The sequence below is a fragment of the Juglans regia genome, chromosome 4 (genome assembly GCF_001411555.2).
Source record: "Juglans regia cultivar Chandler chromosome 4, Walnut 2.0, whole genome shotgun sequence".
NCBI lineage: Eukaryota > Viridiplantae > Streptophyta > Magnoliopsida > Fagales > Juglandaceae > Juglans > Juglans regia.
In genome coordinates this window covers 2,269,046-2,296,844 of record NC_049904.1, presented here as the reverse complement: position 1 = coordinate 2,296,844, position 27,799 = coordinate 2,269,046, and the positions used below count along the sequence as shown (strand labels likewise).

The 27,799-nt window shown below is 35.4% G+C and overlaps 2 protein-coding genes across 2 annotated transcripts; both read right to left on the bottom strand.

The window, feature by feature from the left end:
- Positions 1 to 680: 680 nt before the first annotated feature.
- On the bottom strand, positions 681 to 4,489 carry LOC109021306 (O-fucosyltransferase 19-like). Its single transcript, XM_019003921.2, has 8 exons — positions 3,658 to 4,489; positions 3,011 to 3,083; positions 2,839 to 2,909; positions 2,644 to 2,732; positions 2,415 to 2,547; positions 2,089 to 2,321; positions 1,526 to 2,002; positions 681 to 1,425 (listed from the first exon to the last, which is right to left on the bottom strand). The coding sequence occupies exons 1-8, from the start codon at positions 4,222 to 4,224 to the stop codon at positions 1,155 to 1,157; spliced, it is 1,914 nt and encodes a 637-aa protein (XP_018859466.2). The 5' UTR covers positions 4,225 to 4,489; the 3' UTR covers positions 681 to 1,154.
- Positions 4,490 to 22,860: 18,371 nt separating this feature from the next.
- On the bottom strand, positions 22,861 to 27,245 carry LOC108984218 (protein SSUH2 homolog). The gene is made up of 7 exons (XM_035689693.1): positions 27,120 to 27,245; positions 26,795 to 27,007; positions 26,388 to 26,454; positions 25,197 to 25,528; positions 24,906 to 25,047; positions 24,494 to 24,619; positions 22,861 to 23,527 (listed from the first exon to the last, which is right to left on the bottom strand). The coding sequence occupies exons 1-7, from the start codon at positions 27,139 to 27,141 to the stop codon at positions 23,143 to 23,145; spliced, it is 1,287 nt and encodes a 428-aa protein (XP_035545586.1). The 5' UTR covers positions 27,142 to 27,245; the 3' UTR covers positions 22,861 to 23,142.
- Between the last annotated feature and the right edge of the window lie 554 nt (positions 27,246 to 27,799).

Below are 27,799 nucleotides of genomic sequence, written 5' to 3'. Positions count from 1 at the left end.
AGAGAAGGCAACTATGGTGCCTTAGGGGTAGAGTGTGCTGCCATGTGGGAGGCTTTGGTCCTATGTGAAGAGTTGGGGGTGGGAGAGGTCATAATTGAGGGGGATGCTAAGGGTGTGATCGAAGCTGTGAAGAAGGGGGAGAGGGATGATTCTAGCTTGGGGCATCTGGTGGAAGATCTGCAGTAGAAACTGAGACTCTATCCTGGGTGGGAGATTGGGTTTACTCACAAAGAAGGTAATGAGGTTGCTCATCAACTTGCAAAAGGGGGCTTTACATGGTGGGACTGATTTGTCCTGGATTGAGGAGGGCCCTGAGTGATTACTAATCAGTTGATGATAGACAAAATGTATGCTGATACAGTTACAATTTGAAATTGAATACAATGAGGTTATTTAAAAAAAAAAGCAGTTAGTTAAAATATATATAAAAAAATATGTATTATTAGTTAAAGATTGGGAAATTTTCTAAGAATGGGTGTATATTCTGCATGAACCCGCACATGAGGAGGATTGTTGAACCACCCCATATTCTGGCTGAACATCTCACAAGTAATATCTGCAGTACTTATTTGAAGCAAACTGGAAATCAGGCATGAGACCTTCATCGCATTATAATCGAAAGGATGAATAGAAAAATTAAAAGCATATCAGGCAGCAGCTAGCATATGGAAATCAACTTCTGTCATGAACTTGAACTGTAATAAGAAAAAAAACATTCCAATATTCATCTTCGTTGTGGTGCCCAATTTGGCAATTGATTTTGACAAACAATTTAAGATATAAATAAAAAAAATGAATCAATGAAATAATTTAACTCTACATATGACAAGGATGATGTCTCCTTGCCGAATGATAATTATGTAATCCTGAGTTTCCTTTTATATCACTATTGCTAACTGCCCTATAATTATAGGAGCTTCCCTAGTTTTCCAAAACTTCTGGCAAGGTTCTCACCTGCGCAATTTTTTTCAAATCCCATTAAAAAAAAAAAAATCAAAAAATAAAACTTGAACTGACTCTGTTGGCAGCTATAGTAGTTTCCATGCTGGGCGAAGAAGCAGTTCATTTCAGAAACCTTTATCATCAGCCTTTGAGCAAGCAATGGTAATCTAATAGTCCAATGAGCCACGTGATCTCAAGAAGAAACAAAAACCCTATCTTTGTGCCGCAGCAGCCTTAAGACGTATCTGGTCAAGTCCTAGTCTATTAAGTTGTTGCTCCTGATAAGGCTGATACTTGTTACACACACAGCCAGGAAAAGGGTTTGCATAAAAATTCTCCTCCAGCCTCGGTGACTGTCTTCGTGCTTGTCTAGGATATGGTGCTCCAATCCTGTTGGAATGCAAATTCTTAACCTCTGAAGAAAACTCTTCCCAAGATATTGCTCCCTCATCCAGTTGATTTATCAGTCTAACAAAATTTAATCTGTAACACATAACTTTATATATCAGAATACTAATTATATGTTGCTACAAAAATAATAGAGTTTGATGAGAATGAAAGCCGAATATTAATGGAAACAAACCTGTCAGGGTTTATTGTCTTTCGAAACCCTTCAAACCTCCTATGTCCCTGTACTGCCTTGGCCATATTTCCATCATATGTATAAACAAAGACATCACTCTCAAGTGCCACAATATAATCCAAGGCTGCCAGGCGATTCTGGTATGATTCAAAGGATTCTAACTCTTCTTCTGTAGCAAGATTTGAATGAGAGAAGACATTAGGGTACTCGGAACGGAAGGCATCCATGCTATTGCTGCCGTATGTCTCTCCTGCAACTATATAGATAGTTGTAGTGGAAGGGTAACCCATGGCCTTGAGGAAAAGGGCTGCTTCTCTCGGGGACATTGGGCATCCCCCTTGGAGTCGTCGTTCATGGCTATTTATCTCTTTCTCTTTCCAATGCTTAACATTGTACCTCATAATCTTAAGTTCTTCTGCCTCTTCTGCTGTAAGGTTGTGGCTGCAGCCAGTGAAAGCAAGCATGTCTTTCTCATATCTGCAGTCGATTGGTCCTAACTTAGTTGGGAAACTTTGTAGTATTACAGGAATTAGACAAGTAATAGAGATAAAAAATCATGATACCTTAAATGCAAAGCGATATATGGCTCGTTATTTTTCCTCAATCTATCAACCAAAATCCTCCCAAAATCTTCAATCTCTTTTGTGTACCGGAGAGCCTCATAATTGGCGCGGCACCTGAGCTTCTGAATGGAGGAAGCTAGGCCATTGTTGACCAGTCGAGAATCAGTGTGGGTAAACTTTATCACCTTATGTTTCTTCAACAATGAAAGCATGTCCTTCCTGTAGTAACTAGCCTGCAGATGAAGTTTCTGAGATACAACTCCCGTAATAGGAAACTAGAGTTGAAAAATATATATATTTAAGTGCACTGCAAAATATTTCCAGACCTTAGACCAGGAAACTGGGGCCTTGAGAAGGGGTTTCACTGCTGCATACTTTGGTGGCAAAAGCTCTACTATCTCGATATCATCCTTTAAAACTTCTATGAAGTGTCTTGAGTCAAAGATATCTTCAAAATCACTGCAAAAGTATTAGATTTACTTGTTTAATAGAGCCCAAGAAAGTAGGAACTAATACTAACATCTATCAGAAACAGAAAGGCACTCATAGTAATACCTTGGATCAGTCCAAAATGAATCATGATCCAGAGAAGGAAGAACCAGAGTAGCATTCATTAGCTTCGCAACAGCAACCATATCACATATCTGATGTCAATGAACTAAGTAAGCTTAAAAAACAACTAAATCCATGAGACTGCGAGGAACATTCTCCTTATTGGATAAGTATGACAAGCTTGATAGTAATTCTTACCCCTGTTCTCATCTGATTCAATCCACCATTGGCATGAACAAGAAGATAGCCATTCGTGTTTGAGTCCGTTCCTATGAGAAATTTGAAAGGGTAAAAATCAGTACCCACATAAGAAAATTATCAAGTTAGATGGGTGATCGACGAATTTTGGTGCGTGTAACATTAGACATACGTATTCGATTCCCGGGTCGAGCAATGCATTGGTAAAAGTCTTCACTATTTGGTTTCATCCATATTTCTGAAGTCTGCAAAACAGAGAAACCCAAATAAATTAATAATAACTAATAAAAAAAAACCATATTAAAAAGAGGACTGATTTTTAAGGCACATAAATGAGCCCCTAAAAGTTATAAAAAAAAAAAGTGATTGAACCCAGAAAGAAAAAGCTTCAATCTGTGTAAAGTTGCATGTTCAAACAAAGTAGAATTGCTGACAACATACTCTTGCTTTATAACAAAAGTCAAAGGTTATTGTAACGTAATATTGTCCTGAAAAATTTAGGAAGGAACATTTAAAAGGCCAACAAAACATCGTATGAAAGCAATCCATACGGATACAGTTGGATGTGCTGGTCATAGCCAACCCATGAAAATTCAAAGCACCAGTTGCCACCCACCCACCATCTTGATCTTGTGAGTCAAAGCAACAACTTGAATATTTTTAATTGCCAAAAGAAAAAGAAAGAAAGTGAGGTATATACTTAAAACAGAACAGAAAAATATGGCAATAAAATTATCAACAGTTTGATCTTTTTATAATGGGAATTTACGAAGGAAAATAAATAAATAAAAAAGAGGTAGAGTGAAAATATTTACTTACAGGCAATCTCTCGAGAGCCCGCTTCGGAATGGAGGTTTGGGTCTCTGTGACTACGCGTTGAGCCATTGTCGAATCATCTTTGAAGGTCTGTACGATCAAGAGCCCGTTATCAATCCTCTTCCCGCTCAACTCGGCGTGGCTGCTCAGGAACGAGACCTTAACGAACACCGATACGACCGCCATCAGCATCAGCAACCCAAAGATCTTACGGCCTATGTTCTTCCCTGATCTCAACGACCGTACCATCACGGCCATCCAGAGGAGTACATTCTCAATGCGGAGCAGCCAAGCGTCGGGCAAAGAGAAGAACGCCCGTGAGCGAAGCAGGAGATACCTTATCACGGGGTGGTGGAAATAATATTGGTGGTGGTGGAGAATGTGGGACCCACAGTTGTAGCCGTTGGAACAGGGGTCGTCGTGGTCGTGTACGTGGTCGTGGAAGTTGGAGAATTTCTCGGCGTCCATGAAGAGGTCCGCCACTCGTCGCCTGGTAGTGGTGGGCCCCCCGGTGGGGGGTAGTGGGCTACAGTTGCAGGAGTTGCTCAGAACGGCACCGGAAGACGACATGGCAGGACCAGTTCGAACATGAAAAGAAAGAAGGAAAAAGCCAATGCGGAAAAAGGAGAATTGGGAAAGAAACGGAGAGAAAAGAGAGATAAAAAGAAGAAGAGAAAGAAGGGTTTTTGCATTTAGGGAGGGAGAGAAGAAGAGAAAGCGATGGAACCGTCGGTTGGATTGTGCGGGGCTCCGTATTGTAAGGCCAATGGAGAGGCTTTGATTGATTAATGTTCTGTTTCTGTTTCGAAGGAGAGCTTTTTTGTACAGAGACAGACCTCCCCCTCCTCTGTCTTCCTGCGTGTAGAAGTCTATAATCGTCGTGATACTTTGAGAGACCACGGATTTATCGAAACTTTTTCATTTATTTATTTATTTATTTTTAAAGAGTTTTGCTACAAATTAATCACTGTCATATTACATATCTTAGATTTATACATTTTTTTTTTTATATAGAGTGTATGAATATTTTTTATAAAATATAAAAAATATTTTTATAAGATATGAAATGTGAGATAATAAATTATTTATGATAAGAATTTTTTATTTTTAAAATTATTTTTTTCGAGAATGTTATCTTCTAATCAAACATGACATCTATTCTTACGTGATAGACATGACATGAAAGTCTGATAGATAACATAATTATTTTGTGTTTATCAATCTGTATCATAAATAATGTGTGACTAGGAGACTTAAGTGACACGAGAATTTCATAGTCCATAAAGTATAAAAGTTCCAGGCAACCACGTGTTTTGTTTTCTTAGATTCACGTTTTAAATCATTTTGGTTGTTTATTCAAGGGTAAGGCTACTATGCCGCCCAGGCTTTTTTTTTTTCATATTTTTTTAATATATTTTAATATTTTTAAAAACTAAAATAATATATAAATATATTTAAAATCACTTCTTTAATTAGTAAGTTAAAAAAAAAATTAACCAACAGTCAACTAGGTCAGTCAAATATAGGCGATAAAAAAGCTTTTCCCTTATTCCAGGCGTCATTTTATTTATAAGCCAACGTAGAACACAACATTCATGTCATTGATTCAATGATAAAAGCTTGCGTATATCATAGATAATGTATGATTACAAAATGGTTGCGTGAGGATTTCAAAGCCCATGAAGCATAAAAACTTCATACAACCAGGTGTTTTGTTTTTTTGTTTCCCGTTGGTTCACTTCTTAGCAAATATTGCATTTAGGTAGTGAGATATTCTAAGATATTCTATGAATAGTAATGAAAAATAATAATAGAATATTGAATAATAATAAAAAATAGATAAATAATAATAATAATAATAATAAAATATTATCAAAATACCTGAGAATAACTAAATATCCAAACTAAGAACTGTTTAATCTCAAATCATTTTGGTAGTTTGTTAGAAAAAGTCATTTTATTCGTAAGTTAGTGTAGAGAATACACGATTCATATCATTGATTCGAATATGACTACGAGAGTTCAAGGAAATGGTTGCGTGCGGATTTCAAAGTCCATGAAGCATAAAAGTTCTCGTGATACCCTATATTATGATAAGGATAATGATAGGTGGTGTATGGAGATTTTATATTGCTTGTGAAATAAAAGTTCTTGCTCTTTATAAGATTATAATGAGACTTCAATTATATCATTGACTAATTCTTTTGAAATATAGACTATATAGTTTGAATATTCCATTAGAACGTTACAGTTCCATACAACCACATGTTTTGTTTTGTTTTTCTTATGATCACTTCTTAGCGAAGAGGTTATATAGCATGGTTAGAACCTAATTGCTCAATCTCAAATTGTTTTGGTTGTTCATGCGGAAGAGTCATCATATTTATAAGTTAGTGCGGATAACACGTCATGTATATCTTTGATTTAAATTTATAATTTTTTAAATGAATTAAATTCTGTCACATCAATTGTATAATACAATATATATTCTATATTGACTTATAAATATAATTTTATAAAAAAAAACTTGGGAAACAAATATACATTCTGGAGATGGCCATTTGCATGTAATTCTTATCAATTTTTTTTTTTTTTGGAGGTGTTAAAAATATAAAATTTATCGTTTCTTGCTGACTTAATCTATTGATAAATTGTGTAATTTAATATCACATCAAATTAACGTCTGGCCTCCTAGTTTTATGATTTTTATCAACCACCAAATTCACTTAATTTCTTCCCAAATGAATGACATCTCAACTATCGAACGATATCTTGAAAAGATGCAAAAGAAATATATAAAAAAAAGATGTTAATAATCTCATTAATAATCTATGATGATAAGATAATCTAACAACGCAGGGATCAAAACCCACGACTCTTTTATCTCATGGTCCCATGGAAATATCTTAAAACATGATATATATAGCGTAAAAGTCTCTTTTACATCCTTTAAATAAAAATTTTCACATTAATATTTTTATGATAAATGTAATATTACTTATCCATACACAACAAAAAATTAAAAGAAAAATTATACTCACTAATCATACACTACACACCTACTTTTATTTTTTAACTTTTTATTTTTTTTCCCTCAGCAAGTTTGTGGCATAGAGTTGCTAAATAGAATAACTCAAATTAATAAAAAAAAATATATTCATCATCTATTTTCTCATTATCCCATTATGAGATGACGATGAGAATTATGATGATGACTAGCATTACTCAATTAATCAACATAAATTAAAAAGAGAGAAGTGGCAGGCCACCTTGTGATGGGGTGGTCGTGAACCACCCCGGCCCTGAGTGGTCCAAAAAGACGGCCGATCATGTTAGATTTAGTCAAATTTGGCCTTAACTTGATGAATCTAGTCTTAACTTGTTAGATTTGGCTAGATCTGGCAGATTCAGGCCGGATTTTGCAAATGCTAGTGATTTTCATACTAACATGGGTAATTTTCAGCTTATTTCACTTTGGCGAGTGGTGGTTGGCTACCATTCTGGGCTTGAGTGATTTAAGGTTATGTTTGGTTGTTGAGTTAAATTGAATTGAATTAAGTTCTTTATGAATAGTAGTGAGTTGAGATGATAGAGTGAGTTTTGTGAGGTCCATATAAGATGAGTTTAAATATGTTTGGATGTTAAGATGAGTTTAGATGTATTTATGATAAGTTGAAAAAGGTTGTGTGTTTCACGTGTAAAGAAGTGTTGAATTGAAAAAGATTGTAAGTCCTACGTATAAAGAGGTTTTGAGTTGAAATGAATTTAATAATTTGAGAATTGTGTATTTAAATATTAGATTTAGCTTAAAATTAGGCTGAACTGAGTTGAACTCAGATGAATTTAACAATCAAACAGGACCAGTCAAAATTATTGGTAGTATTTAACTTAGATAACAATATTTAAACCATGCGACATTGTAGATGTGACTAAATATAACAAGATTTAAAATTGAAAAAAAAAAATCCCAATGTAAATATTCACAATTTTTTTAACTTACATACCAATCATTTACTATCATGCTAGAAGATGGTAGAACGATTGTAGTTAAAAATATGATGATTCATGAATAATAGAACTTCTATTATCAGTACTATATATTGATCATATCATGCAATTTATGCAATAACAATGCCTTAGTTGCAAAGAAGCGCGATAGTTACGAGTCTTTAATCTATTCTATATACACTACAATAAAATAATTGAGAACAAAAATTTCATATTAAGAGAAGTAATATTTGCACTTCTGAAATATATAAATCTCGTGCATTATTTTCTTAAAAAATTAAATAAATTTGAAATCTACATGAAAAAATTATTTTTTAATAATAAATTCTATATTTAAAAAAAAATGCAAGACTCTACTATTCTGCTACGTATAATTATTTTTACGTATTCTTTATATATTTTACTGATATGAAAGATTAAAATAATTATTTTATATTAGATAAATAATATAATTAATCACATTAATAAAATACATAAAAATATACAAAAATAACTATACATAACATTTTTGTATCTAAAATCCTTCGTGTTTCAAATGCTTATAAAAGTCATTTCTCATGTATAGACATAGACACACACAAATAGAGAGACGGATATGGTTTCTGGGCTCAAAAACTTTGGAGTGAATTCTCTTTACCCATACCGGGAATGACTTCGATCCTCGTGTTTGCAAAACCACGTGCTGTCGTTTTTGTCGTTGCTGACTTGTATTTTTTTAGTTTTTTGGTTTGGTTTTACATAGGATTTGGGACATTCCGGTTTCAGGAAATCCAAAATACGACAGGTGGCAGTATCCCAGGAGCTTCATATGACGGCCATGATTGTTTTCTTGTCTCACACAGCTCTGTACCCCCCTAAATTGCCCATCCTCTTTAAAACTAGCCGTTATATCTGATGATACCTTTTTCCCGCTTCCTAACCGTTGGATCGTATTTCAATCACGATGCTAACATCCCTAATATTATTTTTCTAATATTATTTTTTGATGGGACTATTTACTTGCACAAAAGAAGGATTAATCATTGTGCCGTGCCATGCCGTCCTAATTCCCAACACACATTGAAGATTAACGTTTTAATAAGAATATATTTATATAAAATAATGTTATTTTTATAATTTATTTTATAAAATATTCTTTCTTTAGTATAAAATTTTATAAGTGATTATAAAAATAATTATATGTCTATTTTTTTTAATAGATGTAACTCTCGTGATTTATATTAAAATAGTTAAATATTTATAATCTATTGACATAATCTCGAACTTCTAAAATAAAAATTTGGAATTCAAAACTTACATCCACCAACTAAATATATATATATATATATATTAAAGTAATTTTAGAAAGTTTATGTGGAGAATGCAAATAGAAGGATAACAAACTATTTTTTCGATCGGCCTTTGACAGAATTTATGGGATGAGTCTCGACAAACATTTCCTATAAATTAGAATGGAGATCAAGTATATATATATATATATATATATATATATATATATATATTTGATATTATATTTTCACTTATCTAAGAGTAATACTAATTAGTATAGGTCTTAACTAGACAAATTCCGTATAAATCATTTATAAAAAAATAGATACCACTAAAAAATAATATTTTTTTTAATATTTTTTTAAGATGTGATATATTTTTTACAAAGTTCTGCACAAAAGTTGTCTAAATAAATTTTCTTGAATTTATTATTTAGCACAATATATATATATATATTTATATATATATATATATAATATAAAGAAATGGGAATGATGAAGATCGATGTTTCTTTTGTCAATCAGATCTCCGGAAAGGGTCACTCCTAGTGGTGTGGACCCACGATTCAATCATATCATAGGAGGGTTAAAAATGAATGAAATAGTTTATAATAGTTTTGAGGGAGAAATGGAGCAGAGTTAGAGCTAAAGAGTCAAATCTCTGAATTACGAGGGAATGGAGTCGGGAGTTGTTTGGACAATGGGCCTCCACTAAGCAAGTTCTAGCTAGACCTTCCATGCGGACATCATGTCAACGCTTCTAAAACCATCATGGTGGTTGAATTGAACCTTTTTTTTTTTTTTTCGTCTAATAAGAAGGCCGTGACATATATATATATATATATATATATATATATATATATATATATACCATAAACAGCGGAAATGGAGAGAAGAGAGATTGGAGAAGAAGAGAATGAAGGGGAATATGGAAGATAGTAGAATAAAGCAAAGCAGATAAATATGCACAATTAAAGGCAGGCGGTTGAACCGACCATATGCATGGATGCAATGCAAAATAATGAAACAGATAATTTAAACATGTTCATAAACTTTAACAAAGATTACAAAGTTTATGGCACAAGGTAGAGCAAGATTTGCTCTTGGGAAATAAGGGAAATAGGCAGAGAGTAATAGATAGCTTACAATATGGTTTTCGCTCAATTGTCTCTGCCTAGAAATGAAATAAGGTTCTCCTTTTATAGATGAAGGAGTTCCTGTTTACATGGGATTCGTGACTCACAGCTGTCATTTACTGTTGAAGCACGAGAAAGTAAAAGCAGAAATTAAATCCGTGAGTGAACAGTGTTATTACTGTTTAACCACGGGTGTCATTATTGTGTCTGGCGGCTGAAGCTGCTTTTTGGCACAAAACGACAAAGTTTAAAGGGGACTGGTGGATTCGGTCCTCTTCAAGAAGTTGACAGAAGTGGTACCTTCTGCCGAAAGTAGGTAGCAATTATTCTTCATCTGTGTCTATCCCGGCAAATCCGGAATTACCAAAGAAGTTGCTGTATGAAGCCTCTAATGCTGTGTCTGAGTCATTTCCAGACTTGCTTTGAGACTTTGATAATTCTTCTTTTAAAATGTTGATTAAATCCTTTTTATTAAGTCTATCGAAGAGTGAATCTGTTTTCTTCTTGGACTTGGAGGATTTGCTGGAGGAACTGTCCTTGTCCTTATCCTTCCCCCCCTCTGATTTGGGTGGAGGAGTAGGGGCCTGAAGTAAAAGTGGATATTCAGGTCCTTTGGATGGGGCAGTCATGATCTGTGGAAATTTCGTAATATTCTGCAAATTTGGAGCAGACTGGGGAAAATCTCTGATCAGGAAATCAACAATTTTTTGAACATGCGCGAATTTATCCCACCATTTTGTGAAATAAACTCGTGTCATAATATCACCATTTCTTTCGTAGTTCCATTTAAGTATCCACGGGAAGTGGTATCTTTTACAAAACAGTAAAGTATGGTGAAATTTCCTGGAGTGCTGATCCAAAGTTGGACCAGTGACTTTTGAAAATTGTTGATAAGCTTTGAGGAGCTCATCAGGAAGTATTTCAGGAGCGTAACCATATTGGTTCCACCATTGAATGAACCAAAGTGGGAGATGTCCTTTGAATTTCTTATCAAAACATAAGAACCAAGAATGGTCCATAGCAGGAGTTTGGAAGAACATGAAGCGCTTCCAAGCATCAATGTAGTCAAAATAAGAGAAAGCAGTGTCTATTAAGTCAAGTTTTTTGGTAGAATATGGGGAAGATCCCCATTCTGCCTGAGTGATGACTTTGTGAATATAGGCACTGTGGTAAATCAATTTGTTGGGATCAAACTTGTCAGTAATAGGTTTGATAACCAACGAATTTGTTTGAATTAAAATGCTGGAATAAAACTGGAGATTTTTTGAGAAATCTTCAGGGATCCAGTGAAAAAGAGGAGGAAAATATGAAGAAGAAATTTTGAAGGGATCTGTAAATATCGTGCTGTTGGGCTCGATATGAAACAGATAAGAAACAAAATTCTTTTTCAAGAACTCAGCTTTTCCTTTTGGGAGGAAAAATTGAGGAGTAATAGGAATGAGTTTTGACTCAATTGCTTTTGCATATGGGTCAAAAGAAGTAATTACCGCAGACGAGAAGGTCTGTGGTTGAATTGGTTTGCCAAGTGGTTGGAACCTATTGGCAATATCAAGTGCTGTGGAAGCAGCACTGGTAGAAGCAGATCCAGCCTCATTCTTGATGAGGTTTATACTGGGCATTGGTGGTGGTGGATTCACCTTTTTCTCTCTCTCTCGGGGTTTCTTTTTGCTGGCCATGGTGTGTTTTCTGCAAAAATTCACGGGTGAGAAAGTCAGGGATAAAATTTTTTGTGCCTTTGATATATTCAATATCAAAATAAAAAACACTTAAAATACCTTGCCATCGTGCAAAAACATGTTTTGATGCAATGTTTTTAACATCTTTTTCTAAAACAGATTTTGCGGATAAACAGTCAATTCTGACCAGAAATTTTTTATTTAGGAGGTCAGATTGGAATTTAGAAATACATAGTACTATAGCCAAAATTTCTTTTTTAATAGTACTATAATTTTCTTGTGCAGGATTCCAGGTTCCAGAATGAAAGCGAACAATTTGTTCGGAGGAGCCTGGTGAAATACATTGTTTCAGAATGCCACCATAACCAATGTCTGAGGCATCAGTCTGCACAATTTTGAAAGAATCAGAAGTAGGGATACCAAGGCATGGAAGAGTTTTGACATGTGCCTTTATTTTCCTTACCAAATTAGTATGAATTTCTGTCCAAGGAGGAGGATTAGAGAGGAGTCGTTTGAACAAGGGACGGCATTGTTTCCTCATATCCTTGTAGAAATCAGCAACATAATTGAGAGATCCTAAGAACCTCTGCAATTGATTTTTATCAAGAATGACATCAGGGAATTTATCAGCAAAATCGATGGCTCTTTGGATTGGCTTGATTTTGCCTTCAGAGATGTCGTAACCAAGGAATCTAATCTTGGTTTGAAACAATTTAATTTTTGTTGCCGAGACAACAAGACCATTGAATCTAATGATGTCAAGAAACGCTTGCAAATGTTTCCAATGTTCATCAATAGATTTGGAAAAAACAAGAACATCGTCAATGTAAACAATGGTGAAAGTAGAGAATGAATTGAAAATATCATTCATAATATTTTGGAATTCAGAAGGAGCGTTTTTTAAACCAAAGGGCATGACGTTCCATTCGAAATGACCGAAAGGGGTAACAAAAGCAGTTTTATACCTATCTGACTCGGCTATTTGGATTTGCCAAAAACCGGACTTAAGGTCAAATTTGGAGAAGACTACAGCATCACTCAACCTATGAATTAAGTCTTGCTTATTGGGAATAGGGTACCTAATCCATTCTAAGACTTTGTTCAAGGGTTTGTAATTAATAACCAGACGAGGGGTACCATGTTCTAGTTCAGCATTTTTCTGGACATAAAAAGCAGGACAAGACCATGGTGACTTGCTATTCCTGATAATGCCTTTATTACGAAGATCATTTATCTCCTTTTGACAATATTCCAGCGTTTTGCTATTCATTTGGATAGAATTAGCTTTTGTTGGAATATTGGCTTCATTAAACCCTTTAATGTATGGGAGAGAAACTATGTGTTTCTTCCTATACCAAAAAGCATTAGGTAAATCAGAACAAACATCTGTAATTAAACGTTTGTTGAAAGCATCAATTTTTGAAATCAAAATGGAATTAGATAATTGTTCAGAAATCTTTTTGTACTTGATTTCCTGCTGGAGGAAATTCAAATGTTTTTGTTTTGCTAAAAACAAAGATTTCTTGCTTTTATCCGAATCAATTTCAAATCGAGAAGCAAAGTGAAACTTTACTTTCTGACCAAAAGGGTCGGTAGTGATACCGTCTTTCTCAGTCATGAAAGGATATAAAGAAGAGATAAAAGGGATTCCCAAAATAACTTTGTCAGACATGTTTTTGACTAAAACAGAGGGAATCCGAAAACAAATATTATCCTGGCAAACATGAGCATTATTGAGCTCATAATTAATGGTCATCTTTGAACCATTTGCCGAGAATAATTTTTCAGTTGATTTTTCAAAATATTTGCTTGGAATGAGTCCTTCTTGAATACAATTCAAGTCTGATCCGGAATCAATCATAGCAACAACAGTGAATTGAAAATCATGAGCAACAATAATATTAACTCGTGAAAACCATTTAGGAGGAATATTATGACGAATTAAACAAATCTGGTTGTCAGTAGGGGAACCCTGTTGACTAGAACCAGCCTCAGTTTGCTCATTATCAGAAGGGATATCATGATCAAGTTGTTTGTCAATCTTGATTAATAAAAATTCTTGTCTTAAAACTTCGTTCTCAGATTTGAGGTTGTTTATTTCAGACCTGAGATTTCCAATTTCTTTTTTGACAGAATTTATTTCAAACTGTAAATCAGAAACAGAAATACTCTTGGATTTTTTCTTTGAAAATCTTTCCAAGGTTTCTTGAAAATTAACCCTTTGAATAGAAGTTTTAGGGTCCTTTCGGAGCATAGACTTCTTTAGCTTTAGAAGGTATTCTTCTTTAAGATCAGGGTCAGTAATTTGAGAAATTAAGGTAAGCAAAAGATTCTGTTCTTCTTCCTCCTTTGTTAAGACATTGATTGTCTTACTAGGGGGCTTACTACAACCAGAATTACAATTGCAACCCAGCTTTAGGTCAGAGGAATCAGGAATAGTAGCTTTAGAGTGATATTCTGAATCACTAGAGCTGTACTCAAGAATCTCCGATGATGAAGACGAATCTGTTTCTAGGAGTCGAAACAGCTCTTCTCTATCATTGGGATTAATATCCATCTGGTTAAGCTTCTTTTTAAAAGCTTTGGCTTTCTTGGGGCATTTGTTAGCAAAATGTCCGGCCTTGCCACATAAATAACATTTTCCAGAAGAATCATTTTTGGAATCTTTGAAATTCCTTTTCTTTGGAAAAGATTTAGTAAATGGTTTTTTATGATTTTTCTTATAAAATTCATCACGGGATTTTCTCCTGAAATCACCATGAGGTTTAGCTATTTTATGCTTTCTTTTAGATGGAGCAATACTAGGAAGACCGAATTGTTCACAAAAAGTGCCCATTTCATATTTGGCCTTCTTACTATTTCTCATCTGTTCACGAAGCATTCTTTGATCATGACACATACTAATGCCAAGTTTCTTAACGACACTGAAGATATCACCATAGGTGTATTCTTCATAGTTAAGTAATCCATCAGCACCAGTAAGTTCTTCCTTGACTTTGTAAGCAAATAGTCGAGGTAATCCATCAATAAATTTCTCCTTCCAGTAAGGCTTTTGACTATCGTCACGAAGCATTACTCGGGAAATAAAAACATCTTGATACCATCTATAATCTGACATCTGATGACATCTGAGATTATTCAACTGATCGCTCACACGACTAGTTATATTAGATGGTGTTCCAATAAAATGCTTTAAAATGGTAAAAATCAAAGTGTTAATACTATCAGGATGTGCAGTCCCAATAGCTTCATCAAAAATAGGTAATCCTTCCTTATTGCATTTTACTGCATGTTGGATGGATTCCCTGGCATCACTGGTTAGATACTTATCCCACCAGTTTCTTAAAACTCCGGTAAAACCTTGAGTTAAAATAATAATAATATCTGGTTGCCTGATGTTATTGTTGATATAAGCATTAGCAACCATTGACATTTTACTCATGGTATTGATGATTTCTTGTTCAGAGAATCCGTCAATATTCCATTCGTAAACCTTGTCAGCAGAGTAAGAAGATTGGTTTTGAAAAACTTTTTCTTCAAATTGTAAATCAGGAGGTGTGGGTCTGGAATACCAATTCTTCGTCAGACTCATTGGCTTGGGTCCTTTTGAAGAAAATCTGGCAATTTCCAGGTTTTGAAAATTTTTTTCAATAAGATCAATATCTTTGTCTTCAGAGGATTCTTCGTTAGAAGATTCTTCTGAAGTTTCTTCAAGAACAAATCCATCACCATTACTGTTAAGAGTACTGGTAGAAGGTTGTTCTTTCTTGAGATCAGCAAGTAATTGATTAATTTTATCCAAAGTTTTGGCCTGGGGATTTTTAAAATCGATTTTTGGCCTTTCTTCGGGTAGACTAATCAAAGGTTTTTCAATCTTTTTCTTTGGCTGATCTTTAGGGAAGACCAAAGGATGATCATTTTTAAAAATAGGAGGAGAAGTTAAAACAGGTTTCTCCACCTTCTCCTCAATCCGATCCAATTGTTCTCCGATCGTTTGAAGAGCAAGATTCGCAAAATTATTTTGAGAAATAATCTTTTTCGTTTCTTTTAGAATCTTGTCCTTTTCTGGATCCTTTGAAACAATAGTATCAGATAGTTTGAAAGGGGAAGCAATTACTTCCGAACCTTTAAATGGGATAACAACAGTCTCCAAAGGAGGGTGACTGGATTGAATCACAGTCCTACCTTCTTCTTTGACAAATTCATTTTTAACAACATTCAACGTGTTTCTTGAAACATAAGTTTTTTCTGCAAAATCTAGAAGAGAAATATGCTGCTGAAGCCTATTCATCTCTTCCTTCCATTTGCGTTTGACACGTTGTTTTTCTAAATCTGAAAATTTTGCAACATAGGCTTTTCGCCTTTGTTTATTTTTAGAAGAAGCGAAATCTTTTAATAAAGCAGGTAAATCTATTTCAAAAGATTTGTTCAAAACATTTAAACTATGATGAACTGGAAAAACAGGTGCAACCGGGGCTTGCATATCTGAAGCAGTTGGAGACATAGAAGACGTATCTTCTTTGTCGGCTTCTTCATTTATGTTCTGATTCTGTGAAGAACCAGTTTCTCCTTTTGCAGAATAAAAGGCAGAAGTAACTTGAGAGGAAGTAGAAATTCCTTTCATTTTTAAAACAGGTTTAGCAGGTTGGGCTGTTCTTACAGAATCTTCAAGAAATTGATGGAAATTAATATCCTTTCTTGGATTGTTCTGAACAGGGCCAACAAAACTAGATCTGGAACCAGCAAAAGAATTTCTTCTTCTACTGCTGGAGGTTTCAGATTTATCAAAAGGAATTTTAACATCTCCATTGAGATATTGCTGGATGATGTCAACACCAGCATCCTGGGCAATATTCTTTGGGGGTAAAGGCATTTCTTGTTCCAAAACCCATTCATTAGGAAGAGAAATATCATCCCAATAAATCCTTTTAGGAACTTTAATGTCCACATCTGAAGAACTACTCTGGATCAGGAGAGTATGCTTTCCAGATGGTTTTGCAATGGCTTTTGGGTCTAAATTCGTTTTTAAAAGACGATAGTAAACCCTGAAAATTAAGGCAAGAGGTTTGCTTCCTTCAATCATGTGATATCCAGAAGTTAAAATATTTAAAATCAAACATTTTAAAATATGGTCATCAGTTAAAGCCAAAGTAATATTTGGAAAACAATCAAAATGGACTGGTCCTTCAGATAAAGAAGATTGGACCATTCCGAGAATACTATCCTCAAACCCGAGGAATCTGCCATCTCTTAAACAAAAAAGAACAGAAGCATTGATGCCTAACCTTGTTAAAAGTTTAGCAGCAATTTGCACAGAACCTATATGAATATATTTAAATCCTTCTTTTATAAAACTTTTAATCTCCTTATCGCTAAGAAGATAACATTTTTCTTGGGATTTAGATATACTATAGGTTTGTTCGACTGTTCGAACATTCAAAGTATTTAAAAAAGTATTTTTCAACCAAGTGGTTTTATAAATGGAAGATGGTTTAATATCTGGGATCTTCCATGATCCTAGATTAGGAGATAGCTCTTCTTCATAAGAGCAATCCTCTTCATTAACAACGTCAGGAGGCAAAGTCGTCCTGGAACTAATTGAGGAATTACTCCTCCTCATCCTAACAGGTTTTGATCCTAGTCTACAGGGAAGGTTGCATCTCAAAGAGGCTGCGGACTTTATCTTGGCTGGTTATACACGGTCCACCCAGTATGCCCTAGACGCCTACCACGGCTGAGACGGGTCTTATAAAGGTGCTTGTTATAACACAGACACGATACTGAACCACCTAGTGCAGAAACTCCCGCACCCGATAGAAGATGATCAAAACAAGATAGAAAAAAGAAGAATAATATGCAACAATTAGATACCAGAAAGGCTCTGATAACATCTTTTTCTAAAACAGATTTTGCGGATAAACAGTCAATTCTGACCAGAAATTTTTTATTTAGGAGGTCAGATTGGAATTTAGAAATACATAGTACTATAGCCAAAATTTCTTTTTTAATAGTACTATAATTTTCTTGTGCAGGATTCCAGGTTCCAGAATGAAAGCGAACAATTTGTTCGGAGGAGCCTGGTGAAATACATTGTTTCAGAATGCCACCATAACCAATGTCTGAGGCATCAGTCTGCACAATTTTGAAAGAATCAGAAGTAGGGATACCAAGGCATGGAAGAGTTTTGACATGTGCCTTTATTTTCCTTACCAAATTAGTATGAATTTCTGTCCAAGGAAGAGGATTAGAGAGGAGTCGTTTGAACAAGGGACGGCATTGTTTCCTCATATCCTTGTAGAAATCAGCAACATAATTGAGAGATCCTAAGAACCTCTGCAATTGATTTTTATCAAGAATGACATCAGGGAATTTATCAGCAAAATCGATGGCTCTTTGGATTGGCTTGATTTTGCCCTCAGAGATGTCGTAACCAAGGAATCTAATCTTGGTTTGAAACAATTTAATTTTTGTTGCCGAGACAACAAGACCATTGAATCTAATGATGTCAAGAAACGCTTGCAAATGTTTCCAATGTTCATCAATAGATTTGGAAAAAACAAGAATATCGTCAATGTAGACAATGGTGAAAGTAGAGAATGAATTGAAAATATCATTCATAATATTTTGGAATTCAGAAGGAGCGTTTTTTAAACCAAAGGGCATGACGTTCCATTCGAAATGACCGAAAGGGGTAACAAAAGCAGTTTTATACCTATCTGATGAGCTCCTCAAAGCTTATCAACAATTTTCAAAAGTCGCTGGTCCAACTTTGGATCAGCACTTCAGGAAATTTCACCATACTTTACTGTTTTGTAAAAGATACCACTTCCCGTGGATACTTAAATGGAACTACGAAAGAAATGGTGATATTATGACACGAGTTTATTTCACAAAATGGTGGGATAAATTCGCGCATGTTCAAAAAATTGTTGATTTCCTGATCAGAGATTTTCCCCAGTCTGCTCCAAATTTGCAGAATATTACGAAATTTCCACAGATCATGACTGCCCCATCCAAAGGACCTGAATATCCACTTTTACTTCAGGCCCCTACTCCTCCACCCAAATCAGAGGGGGGGAAGGATAAGGACAAGGACAGTTCCTCCAGCAAATCCTCCAAGTCCAAGAAGAAAACAGATTCACTCTTCGATAGACTTAATAAAAAGGATTTAATCAACATTTTAAAAGAAGAATTATCAAAGTCTCAAAGCAAGTCTGGAAATGACTCAGACACAGCATTAGAGGCTTCATACAGCAACTTCTTTGGTAATTCCGGATTTGCCGGGATAGACACAGATGAAGAATAATTGCTACCTACTTTCGGCAGAAGGTACCACTTCTGTCAACTTCTTGAAGAGGACCGAATCCACCAGTCCCCTTTAAACTTTGTCGTTTTGTGCCAAAAAGCAGCTTCAGCCGCCAGACACAATAATGACACCCGTGGTTAAACAGTAATAACACTGTTCACTCACGGATTTAATTTCTGCTTTTACTTTCTCGTGCTTCAACAGTAAATGACAGCTGTGAGTCACGAATCCCATGTAAACAGGAACTCCTTCATCTATAAAAGGAGAACCTTATTTCATTTCTAGGCAGAGACAATTGAGCGAAAACCATATTGTAAGCTATCTATTACTCTCTGCCTATTTCCCTTATTTCCCAAGAGCAAATCTTGCTCTACCTTGTGCCATAAACTTTGTAATCTTTGTTAAAGTTTATGAACATGTTTAAATTATCTGTTTCATTATTTTGCATTGCATCCATATATACACAGCAAAGGCTTATAAATAACCTTAATTTAGGACTCTGACAAGGATCTCTTAACCCTCTAACTAATGACTTGTTTTGTTTTGTTTGTTTTGATATATATTAGGATGGTGCAATATATCTTCGTGACCACCACAACCTAAAAGAGTTTCTCTGTGATAGCAACAATCTACCGGCGGATCAATGCATGCAGCTGCCAGTTGGAGTGATGCCAGCTTGAAGTTGAGATCAGTGCTTTAAGATTCTAATGGTGGTCTGGAAACCGCGTGGGCCCTTTTTTTTTTCATTCCTTACAAACTTAGATGCAATGCATGATGAACACGATCAACTTAGTTGCAGACAACCCTGGAAGATTTCTATCTGCTAGCTACCATATTGGTGCATGGTCATCCTGTGCCAGACCAGTCCAATCCAAACATTTCTATTTTTTTTTTGTTTGTTTGTTTATTTGTAAAGAAGACAACACTCTGTAATTTTATTAATCTCTCAGAAAAATATTATAGTAATATTTCAGAATACTGTGGCGACAAGTCCAAACAACCAAGATGGTAAATACTAAAAGGTCAAAAAACAACCAAAACAGTAATATAAACTCTATTCTGTATTAGCCAAAATTCATTTGTCCAGCTCCAAGCATGATTTGCACTAGTGAAATCTAAGAAAGCACTGTTATATGGTTTGGTTCGGTTCGTATGTTGCATATATAGGGTTTAGGTTCGCACAAGGTACATAAGTTACGTATTTAAAAATAAGGGCATTTCAATGTAGATAAAAAAGTTATTATCCCAACCTCAAAATTCAATAGCATATAGATTAACGTGTGAAAAGAGCTATACAATATATTAGAAGTGCTATCTGCATTCTCGGGGCGGGGGCCCACTTCCCTCACCCCACCCTTGCCCTTGCGAGGGGTGAGGTTTGCCCTCCGAGGATCAAGCCCTGCATCCTAAGGGCGGGGCCCCCGTTCGGGTTTGAGGGGGGCGGATTTGGACCCCTAGTCTATCCGCCTCCTGTTTGGCCCAAATGGGCCTAGAACTTCTTTATGGGCCATTTTGGGCTCCATATTTAAAAAAAAAAAAAAATTAAAAACTATATTTTACATATAACTTAAAATGAAATAAAGGTTGTTAAAGCATAAAACATAAAAATCTAAATATTCTAAGCTATTATAATAATACAAATTAATCTAAAACTATTACAAATTAATATAAAAATATTATAAATTGTCAAATAATTTAAATGAATATTATTACAAGATGACTTTGAGTCTTGAGATTGGAATTTGGGGGGTGGTGGGCTAGTGAGACTTTGAGATTATAAAACTTGAAACATTAATACGAAAACAAATTAGAATTACAATCAATATATACATATGTAAAAAAGTTAAAAACATAAAACTGCAAGTACAAATCAAGGATTGGATACTTGACGACATTGACCTTCCACCAAGATAAGATATCAAACTCCTATGACATTGGGTGCATCTCCGCTGCCAAGTACCTATCTAACTTTGACTGTGTGTCTAAAGGCTAATGAAACTCAGCAACCTGCCCCAACCTCTCACCCCACCCTAACCTATGCTTTTTCCCTATCCCAACTTTGAGAGGAGGTGATGCGGTAGGTGTAAATGCTGGAATATTAGCACCCATGAATGCGGCGAACTCATCAAGCAATTTTTTAAGGATTTTCTATACCCTTATCACAATATAATCGACCCATGACTTCCTATTCACCAATGCCAATCCATACATCCTGCCATCAATTCTGTACTGGGAGTCAAGAACAATGGCTACATATAGGAAATGTTTAATCTAAGGTTGAGAACAATCTGAAAATTCGATTCCAAATCTGACTTTGCTTTGACTCCAACACCATGCCAACAAAATCAAGATTGGGGATACTTACAGAATTTAGGAGAGGACGCTAGGCAACGACGACGGCGTTGGAGACGACGAGGTGCAAGAGTGAGGGTCTAAGAGAGAAGGGTGATATATATATATATATATATAGAGAGAGAGAGAGAGAGAGGGATCTGGGAGAGTGGGAGTTGGGGGGGGGGAGTTTAATGTTTTAGTAAAACAACGTTGTTTAAGGTATAATAAAAAAAGCATCATTTTAGTATCAGCATATTTTTTTCAAATATATATATATATATATATAGTACGAAGCGGGGGAAAGACAGATGGGGGCTCAGCTCGTCACGCCCCTCGCACCTGCAAGGGTGCCCAAATGTGGGCGGGGTACCTCGCCCCCTGCATCTGACGAAAGGGGTTGTTGACCAGCCCTGGCGGGGCGGGACAAGGTGGCGAGGGCAGGAAGTCGTGCTCTCCTCTACAATATATATTCCTCATTTAGTATTGTTCATAATATATATACAGACAATAATAAATATTGTAGAATATATTTTACGTATCTTTCTCTTCACTCACTCGAGGTTATCAACTTAAAACAAGAAGTTATTAATTTAAAACAAGAACTTTTAAAACAAGATGTTATTAATTTAAAACAAGAACTTGACGATTTTCAGAAATTAGTTAAACATCCTAGATTAATGGACTATGGTTCAAAACAAAGTTTTGAATTTCGTACCGTACAGGCCGGTACAGTCGAAATATACCATTTCTATGGCGTAGTTGGTACAGAGAAATGTATAGTTTCGTACTGGTCAGAATTTCGACCGTTTCAGCCTGTACTAGCATATATTTCGACCGATACCGTCCAACGGATTTCCCTTGCCTCCTGGATCCACTGGACGAGTGGAAGACATTGAGAAGGGCTTCACATCCCTTGCAAGGCTTTGAGGTTTGAAACTTGATTACGCTCCTCCGATTTACAGATTCCTGGAAAAAAAGAACGCCTTGAGGCGGAGGATTCTTTCTTGAAATGGAAGCTCTGCCCGCCTCACACTATATTTTGAATTAGGGGCTTGCCTCTCTCTCTCTCTACCGCCTATGTCTATCTCCTGTCAAGTGTGCTCCCTGCCGCGCTACTCTCACAGCAACTGTAACTGTGTGACTAACAACAACAGTACCAGTTCATGCATCAGTGGTTCGACCTTTACTTTTTTTTTTTCATTTCTTCAAATTGCAATCTCATTTTTTGATTCCCAATTTAGATCAGACTATTTATAATTTCTATATATTTATATATAGTTTATTCATATATAGATTATTATTTTAAAATATAATTTATATATATATTTATATATATAATTTATTCATATATAGACTATTCCGAAACGATATCTAAAACGATACCGATATCAAAATATCTCGTTTCAATACCTCGACCGAAACGGTCACGAGGTATTTAATTAAAAAAAAAAAAAAGTGATATAACCACACCATTTACAGACGATCCAAAGAGGAAACAGTCTTTTACACGGAACGAACCAAGCAAAAAGAATTTTAACTTCCATAGTCTCTCAAAAGGCATAAGTTTGTCACGATCATTAATCATACGGACAAACCCATGATGCGGTGAATCAGATAGCAAACCCAACCCAAACTTTATTAACAACAAAAGAAAATTATGACCCCAATAGTCAAACAAGGGAGAAAACCCTACAACTTATTACTCGGGAAAGCAAACAAGGAACAAAATATGGGTAAGCATGCAGAATTACAGCGCCTAATCACAACTTCAACCACTCCAAACAAGGACATAGCCCCCAGCAAAACCGTGAAGGATAGTAGTCCTTCAAGTAGACTTCCCTGCTAAAACCAATGATATAGAAACTGAAGGATCTAGCACGATGAGCCATGGTGACACGTGTAACTGGCACAACAGAGATGGTGTGCCTCTCGCTTATGACCCTAGCAGAGGGAGGTACAGGAGCTCTTTCGGCAATAACTTCAGAAGAAAACTGGTTGAGGGAGAAAGAGTCGGCAAAAAAGGCTGGAGTGCATTGATATGCCTGTGTGTTGCATAATTGGATACCTTTGGCTCTGTGGAAGACCTCATCAGGGACTGATGCTGCTCCACTTGTTGCACTAACTTTTCGGGTTGAAAGTGTCTTCCTGTAACAGCATTTTCTTCTCATTCATTGTGCATTATCATACAAAGGAAGACATACATTGGGCACAAAATAGTAAGAAAGAAAATTATAGAATGCAGCTAAATACAGGTGAAGTCTATCACTTTAATGATTGTAGACCATAAATTTCTTTCCTTTTCAAAATCTCCTATATAATAAACTTGCAGGCAGCGAGAGTTGTTTTAAACATGGGAGTGATCATCCACATCACTCAATAAGGTTTGGAGGTGAATGATTTCATAAGTATAGAAGTGCCTTTCTACAAATCATAGCTGTAATAGAAGATTATATCAAGAAAATCTCAGTCAAGTTAGCCCCTATACTCATGGAGGCAACTTACTTGTGAGCCCCTTTAAGAAAATTATGTTTGCATTCTGTTCACCTTCGGTTTATCTTTCAGACGCCATTTGAAATTCAGTCCAAAAGTAGATTTCTAATGTGACATCCCTAGGGTAGAAAACTCCTGCTAAGAGATGACATTCTCAAATACCGATGGCTTGCTTAATTTTTATGCGCATCCAGACAGACGATGAAAGGGTCTGATCATCACCGATCATTGAATACCAATCTCTTTTTTATGCACCCAGACTGCCAATGAAAGGTTATATAGAACCTATATGTCTGATCATTGCTGATCATCAAATACAGATCTCATCGTGGACTGGTATATCTTCAAGCCAATGCCCATATTAAGGATCACAACATCACATGAAGGGAATATATAGTTTCTTCTCAAAGAATGTGAACCATGACATTACATGAAAAGAATAGATAATTCACTGCAATCTAGATGCATCAAAGTATGCATTATGATCAACTACTCGAATTCAAAGAATTTTTTAACCTCATCATTAAGGAATGCCGGTGGGTTAGCTTGTCCAGGCCGTTAGTATTCTGGCCTTTATTGGTATAAGATATGCAATTATGTATCACAAACTGGCATACATACCATCTAACAATGGCGACATTGTGTGACAGAAGAGAACCATTTCCATGACATTTCTCACACTTAATAAGCCCACGAGATGCACAAGTTGCACAAGGAATCTTTCCCTTACCATTACATCTAGAACATCTGCAAAGACAAAGTTACTCCGAATTAAAGGACCATGAAATTCACAACACTGCAAGGGTAATAGTTATCCAGTTCCAATATGTGAAGCTACCATCAAAATGCATATGAAGGTCGACAGTCAAAAGTGTTGTTTTCAAATATGCCATTGTAATATTGGAAAGAAGTATACCATATAAGATGTATAAATAACAAACATTGAAGTTTGACTGCATGATAACCATGTTAGAGCTTCAAACCTGCTGTGGTTGCATTCACAAAAGAGATGAATTAGTAGCATACAACTCACATTGTGTCAGATCCATCTCTGTGGGCAATTAAACCTCTTCCATGACAAGCAGGGCATTGCCACATCTGATTTTCCTTATAAAACCCAGCTTCTTGGTCTGCATTGCATGCCGGACAAGCAATATCTCCCCGTCCTGCACATCCTGCAAATATCATACAAGGTTGGGTTAGGACAAAACAATAAAGGCTGCTACCATTGGTAATTAAGAGAACAAAGATATACTCTTTTAAAATTTCTTCTGCATTAAATTCTTTCTTAACCCCAAATAAATAGTAGTTTCAGTATCCTTACCTGAGCACTTCTCAACGGTTTCAGAATGAGGTATCTTTGCCCGTGATTCCTTATGAGGAATAAATAGGACAGGGAATTCAGATCTTAAATCCAATTCCCAGATTCCAAGTTCAGGTCCACTATCCCTTCCATCAAACTTCCCACCGACGTATGGCACTGTTTCTCTTATAGTCTCCCTTTCTTCTATAAAAGTATCTAGAGTTCCTATATAAACATTGCAGTCTTCCACTGCACGAATCCTCCATGTCCGAGCTGGACGACTTCCCCAACAGCAACGATGACCAACATGATCAATGAGTAATTCTCGTATCTCTACTTCATCCAATATTTGTCTACACACGGATTAAAAAAAAGTTCAGAATTTAATGCTAGAATGTTGAACTTGATAAAATTCCATCAAGAAAAGAGAGACACATAGAAAAAACTTCAGCACAAATAAAACCAAAGATGAACATATAAAGCAAAAGCTACAGGTAAAACTGACTGTTGATTCATGCTTGAACCACGGCCACTTTTATGACAGAAAGAACCAATTTATAATTGTGGAAGATTTCCAGGCAGGATTTTCTATAATTTTTCTCTGTAGTCTACCCTTTTGCAGCAAGCACCAGCTCGCTTTGGGCAGTAGCTGATAAAGCAAAGTTTGTTCAGGGCATCACCTGTGCTAGAGCCTAGTCGTGTGGTTGCTTCCCCCCTCTCCTAGTTTCATCCAACCGAACTCTGATACATGCTACTAGCTTACCACCTTGCTGCCCCCCCCACTTATCGCTTTCTATGCCAAGCATGATAATACATACACATACATATTCTACATGAAAACAAGCGGAAGGAGGGAGTGATGTTCGACTTGCACAAGAACGTTGCTAAGATAAAATAGAAGAGGAAGCAGTCGAAACTTTTCTTCTTTTTCCCCCCATTAGTAAAAAAATTAGCAAAAGTCTTCTATCCATGTTATAATTATATGCCTGAAAAAGTATTGACAACATGAGATCCTATAACATAGGCCGACAATACCATAGACAACAAGAAAGATATGCCTGAAAAAGGCAGGGTGCAATACGGCTGATAAAGAGGGGAGTGCCTCAAGGCTCATATCATGTAAATGACATCACATCATACTAAACCAACATTGCAGCAGCATGATAGACATTTTAAAGATTGACAGACTTAAATTCTTATAGATAAACTTACTTCCGGAACTCATTCGTGATTCCACCAAACTCTACTCCATATCCACCTTGATAAACAATAGCTTGTTCTGCAGATGGGAACCATAATTTAATATCCCCGAAATGTGCACAGAGTAAAAGACTTACGGAAGAGAACAAAAGCTTAAGTGTGTAGAACCAAAGCTTCATTCGTGGTTCCAAATAACATAAGGTTTAAAATCTTAATACACTTCTTTTCGAACGTTTTCTTAGGAACCAAATAAAGACACAAACGAGATACTCCGTAAACATAGAATTGAGAGCAATGGATTGACAAAACACCGACCAAATCCTTAATCCTTGACAGATGAAAACCGTTGTTAATCAACTCAGACCCACTAATTACCATCGAAAAAAAAAAAAAGTCAGTTGGGAAAAAAATACGCTTACCATTAGGATCGGGATCGGGCTCGGGCGAACCAACCAAAGCGCTGTGAAGTGAAGGCGGGTAATGATCGGAAAAGGCAGCGGCCGACCGAATCTCTTCGACGCTGACTTCAGTGCCGGCCAAAGAAGCAGTGGGAATCCCTGAGCCTGTTCTTCCCACGTATTGGTACGAGCTCCATTTTCCACTCTCTTTTTCTCCCGCATCACTTCTTTGCTCTTCAAGGTCCAAGTATAAACATAAAGAAATATCAGAAATAAACCAACATTGAGTTGGAAATTAAAAGAGGAAAAAGAAAAATAATGGGAGAAGGAATTTGCAGGAGATTACCTGAAAGCAGAGGCTCCTCCATGATTTTGTGCGTCTGTCACAAGTGTGATCGTGAAAGAAGTATAAATAGTGCAGATTTCCTTAGCTAATAAGGAAGGAGAAAATGAAAGTCGAAATTGTCAAATTATCTAAAAAAAAATTAGGCGATGAGATAGATTTGAAAATAAAATAAAATATTATTATAATATTAAAAATTAATATTATTATTGTTATTATTTTAAAATTTAAAAAGATTAAATTATTTATAATATTTTATATAAAAATTTATGAAAATTTAAGAAAATTATAATGATGAGATAAGATGAAATAGATTGAGAATATATCTTTCGATTATGTTTGAGTAGTGTGGTATTTTTAAATATTTTGTAAATAATAGTAAAAAAATAATAAAAAAATAATGAAATAATATTAAATAGTAATAAAAAATATATAAATAATAATAATAAAATAATAAATAATAAATAATAATAAGATATTTTAAAAATAAATAAATAAAAATAAAAATTACTATTAGGAGCATCTATTTTGTACACATGATATGACATCATGTAGATCACACATCTCTCCAAATAAATGTTAGGAACAATTAACTAGAAACAATCATACAATAAGTACAAAATGTATATTATTATAATAATTTTTCTCTAATATTATTCATAATTAATTTATTTAAAAACTTC

Coding starts and splice junctions, on each gene's coding strand:
- LOC108984218 (XM_035689693.1), bottom strand. CDS start 27,141: ATGGAGGAGCCTCTGCTTTCAG. Junction 27,008..27,119: donor GGAGGAGCCTCTGCTTTCAG/GTAATCTCCTGC, acceptor TGGACCTTGAAG/AGCAAAGAAGTGATGCGGGA. Junction 23,528..24,493: donor AATGTCGCCATTGTTAGATG/GTATGTATGCCA, acceptor ATGCTGTTACAG/GAAGACACTTTCAACCCGAA.
- LOC109021306 (XM_019003921.2), bottom strand. CDS start 4,224: ATGTCGTCTTCCGGTGCCGTTCTGAGCAACTCCTGCAACTGTAGCCCA. Junction 2,322..2,414: donor CCCCAGTTTCCTGGTCTAAG/GTCTGGAAATAT, acceptor CTTCATCTGCAG/GCTAGTTACTACAGGAAGGA. Junction 2,003..2,088: donor TATATCGCTTTGCATTTAAG/GTATCATGATTT, acceptor AATCGACTGCAG/ATATGAGAAAGACATGCTTG.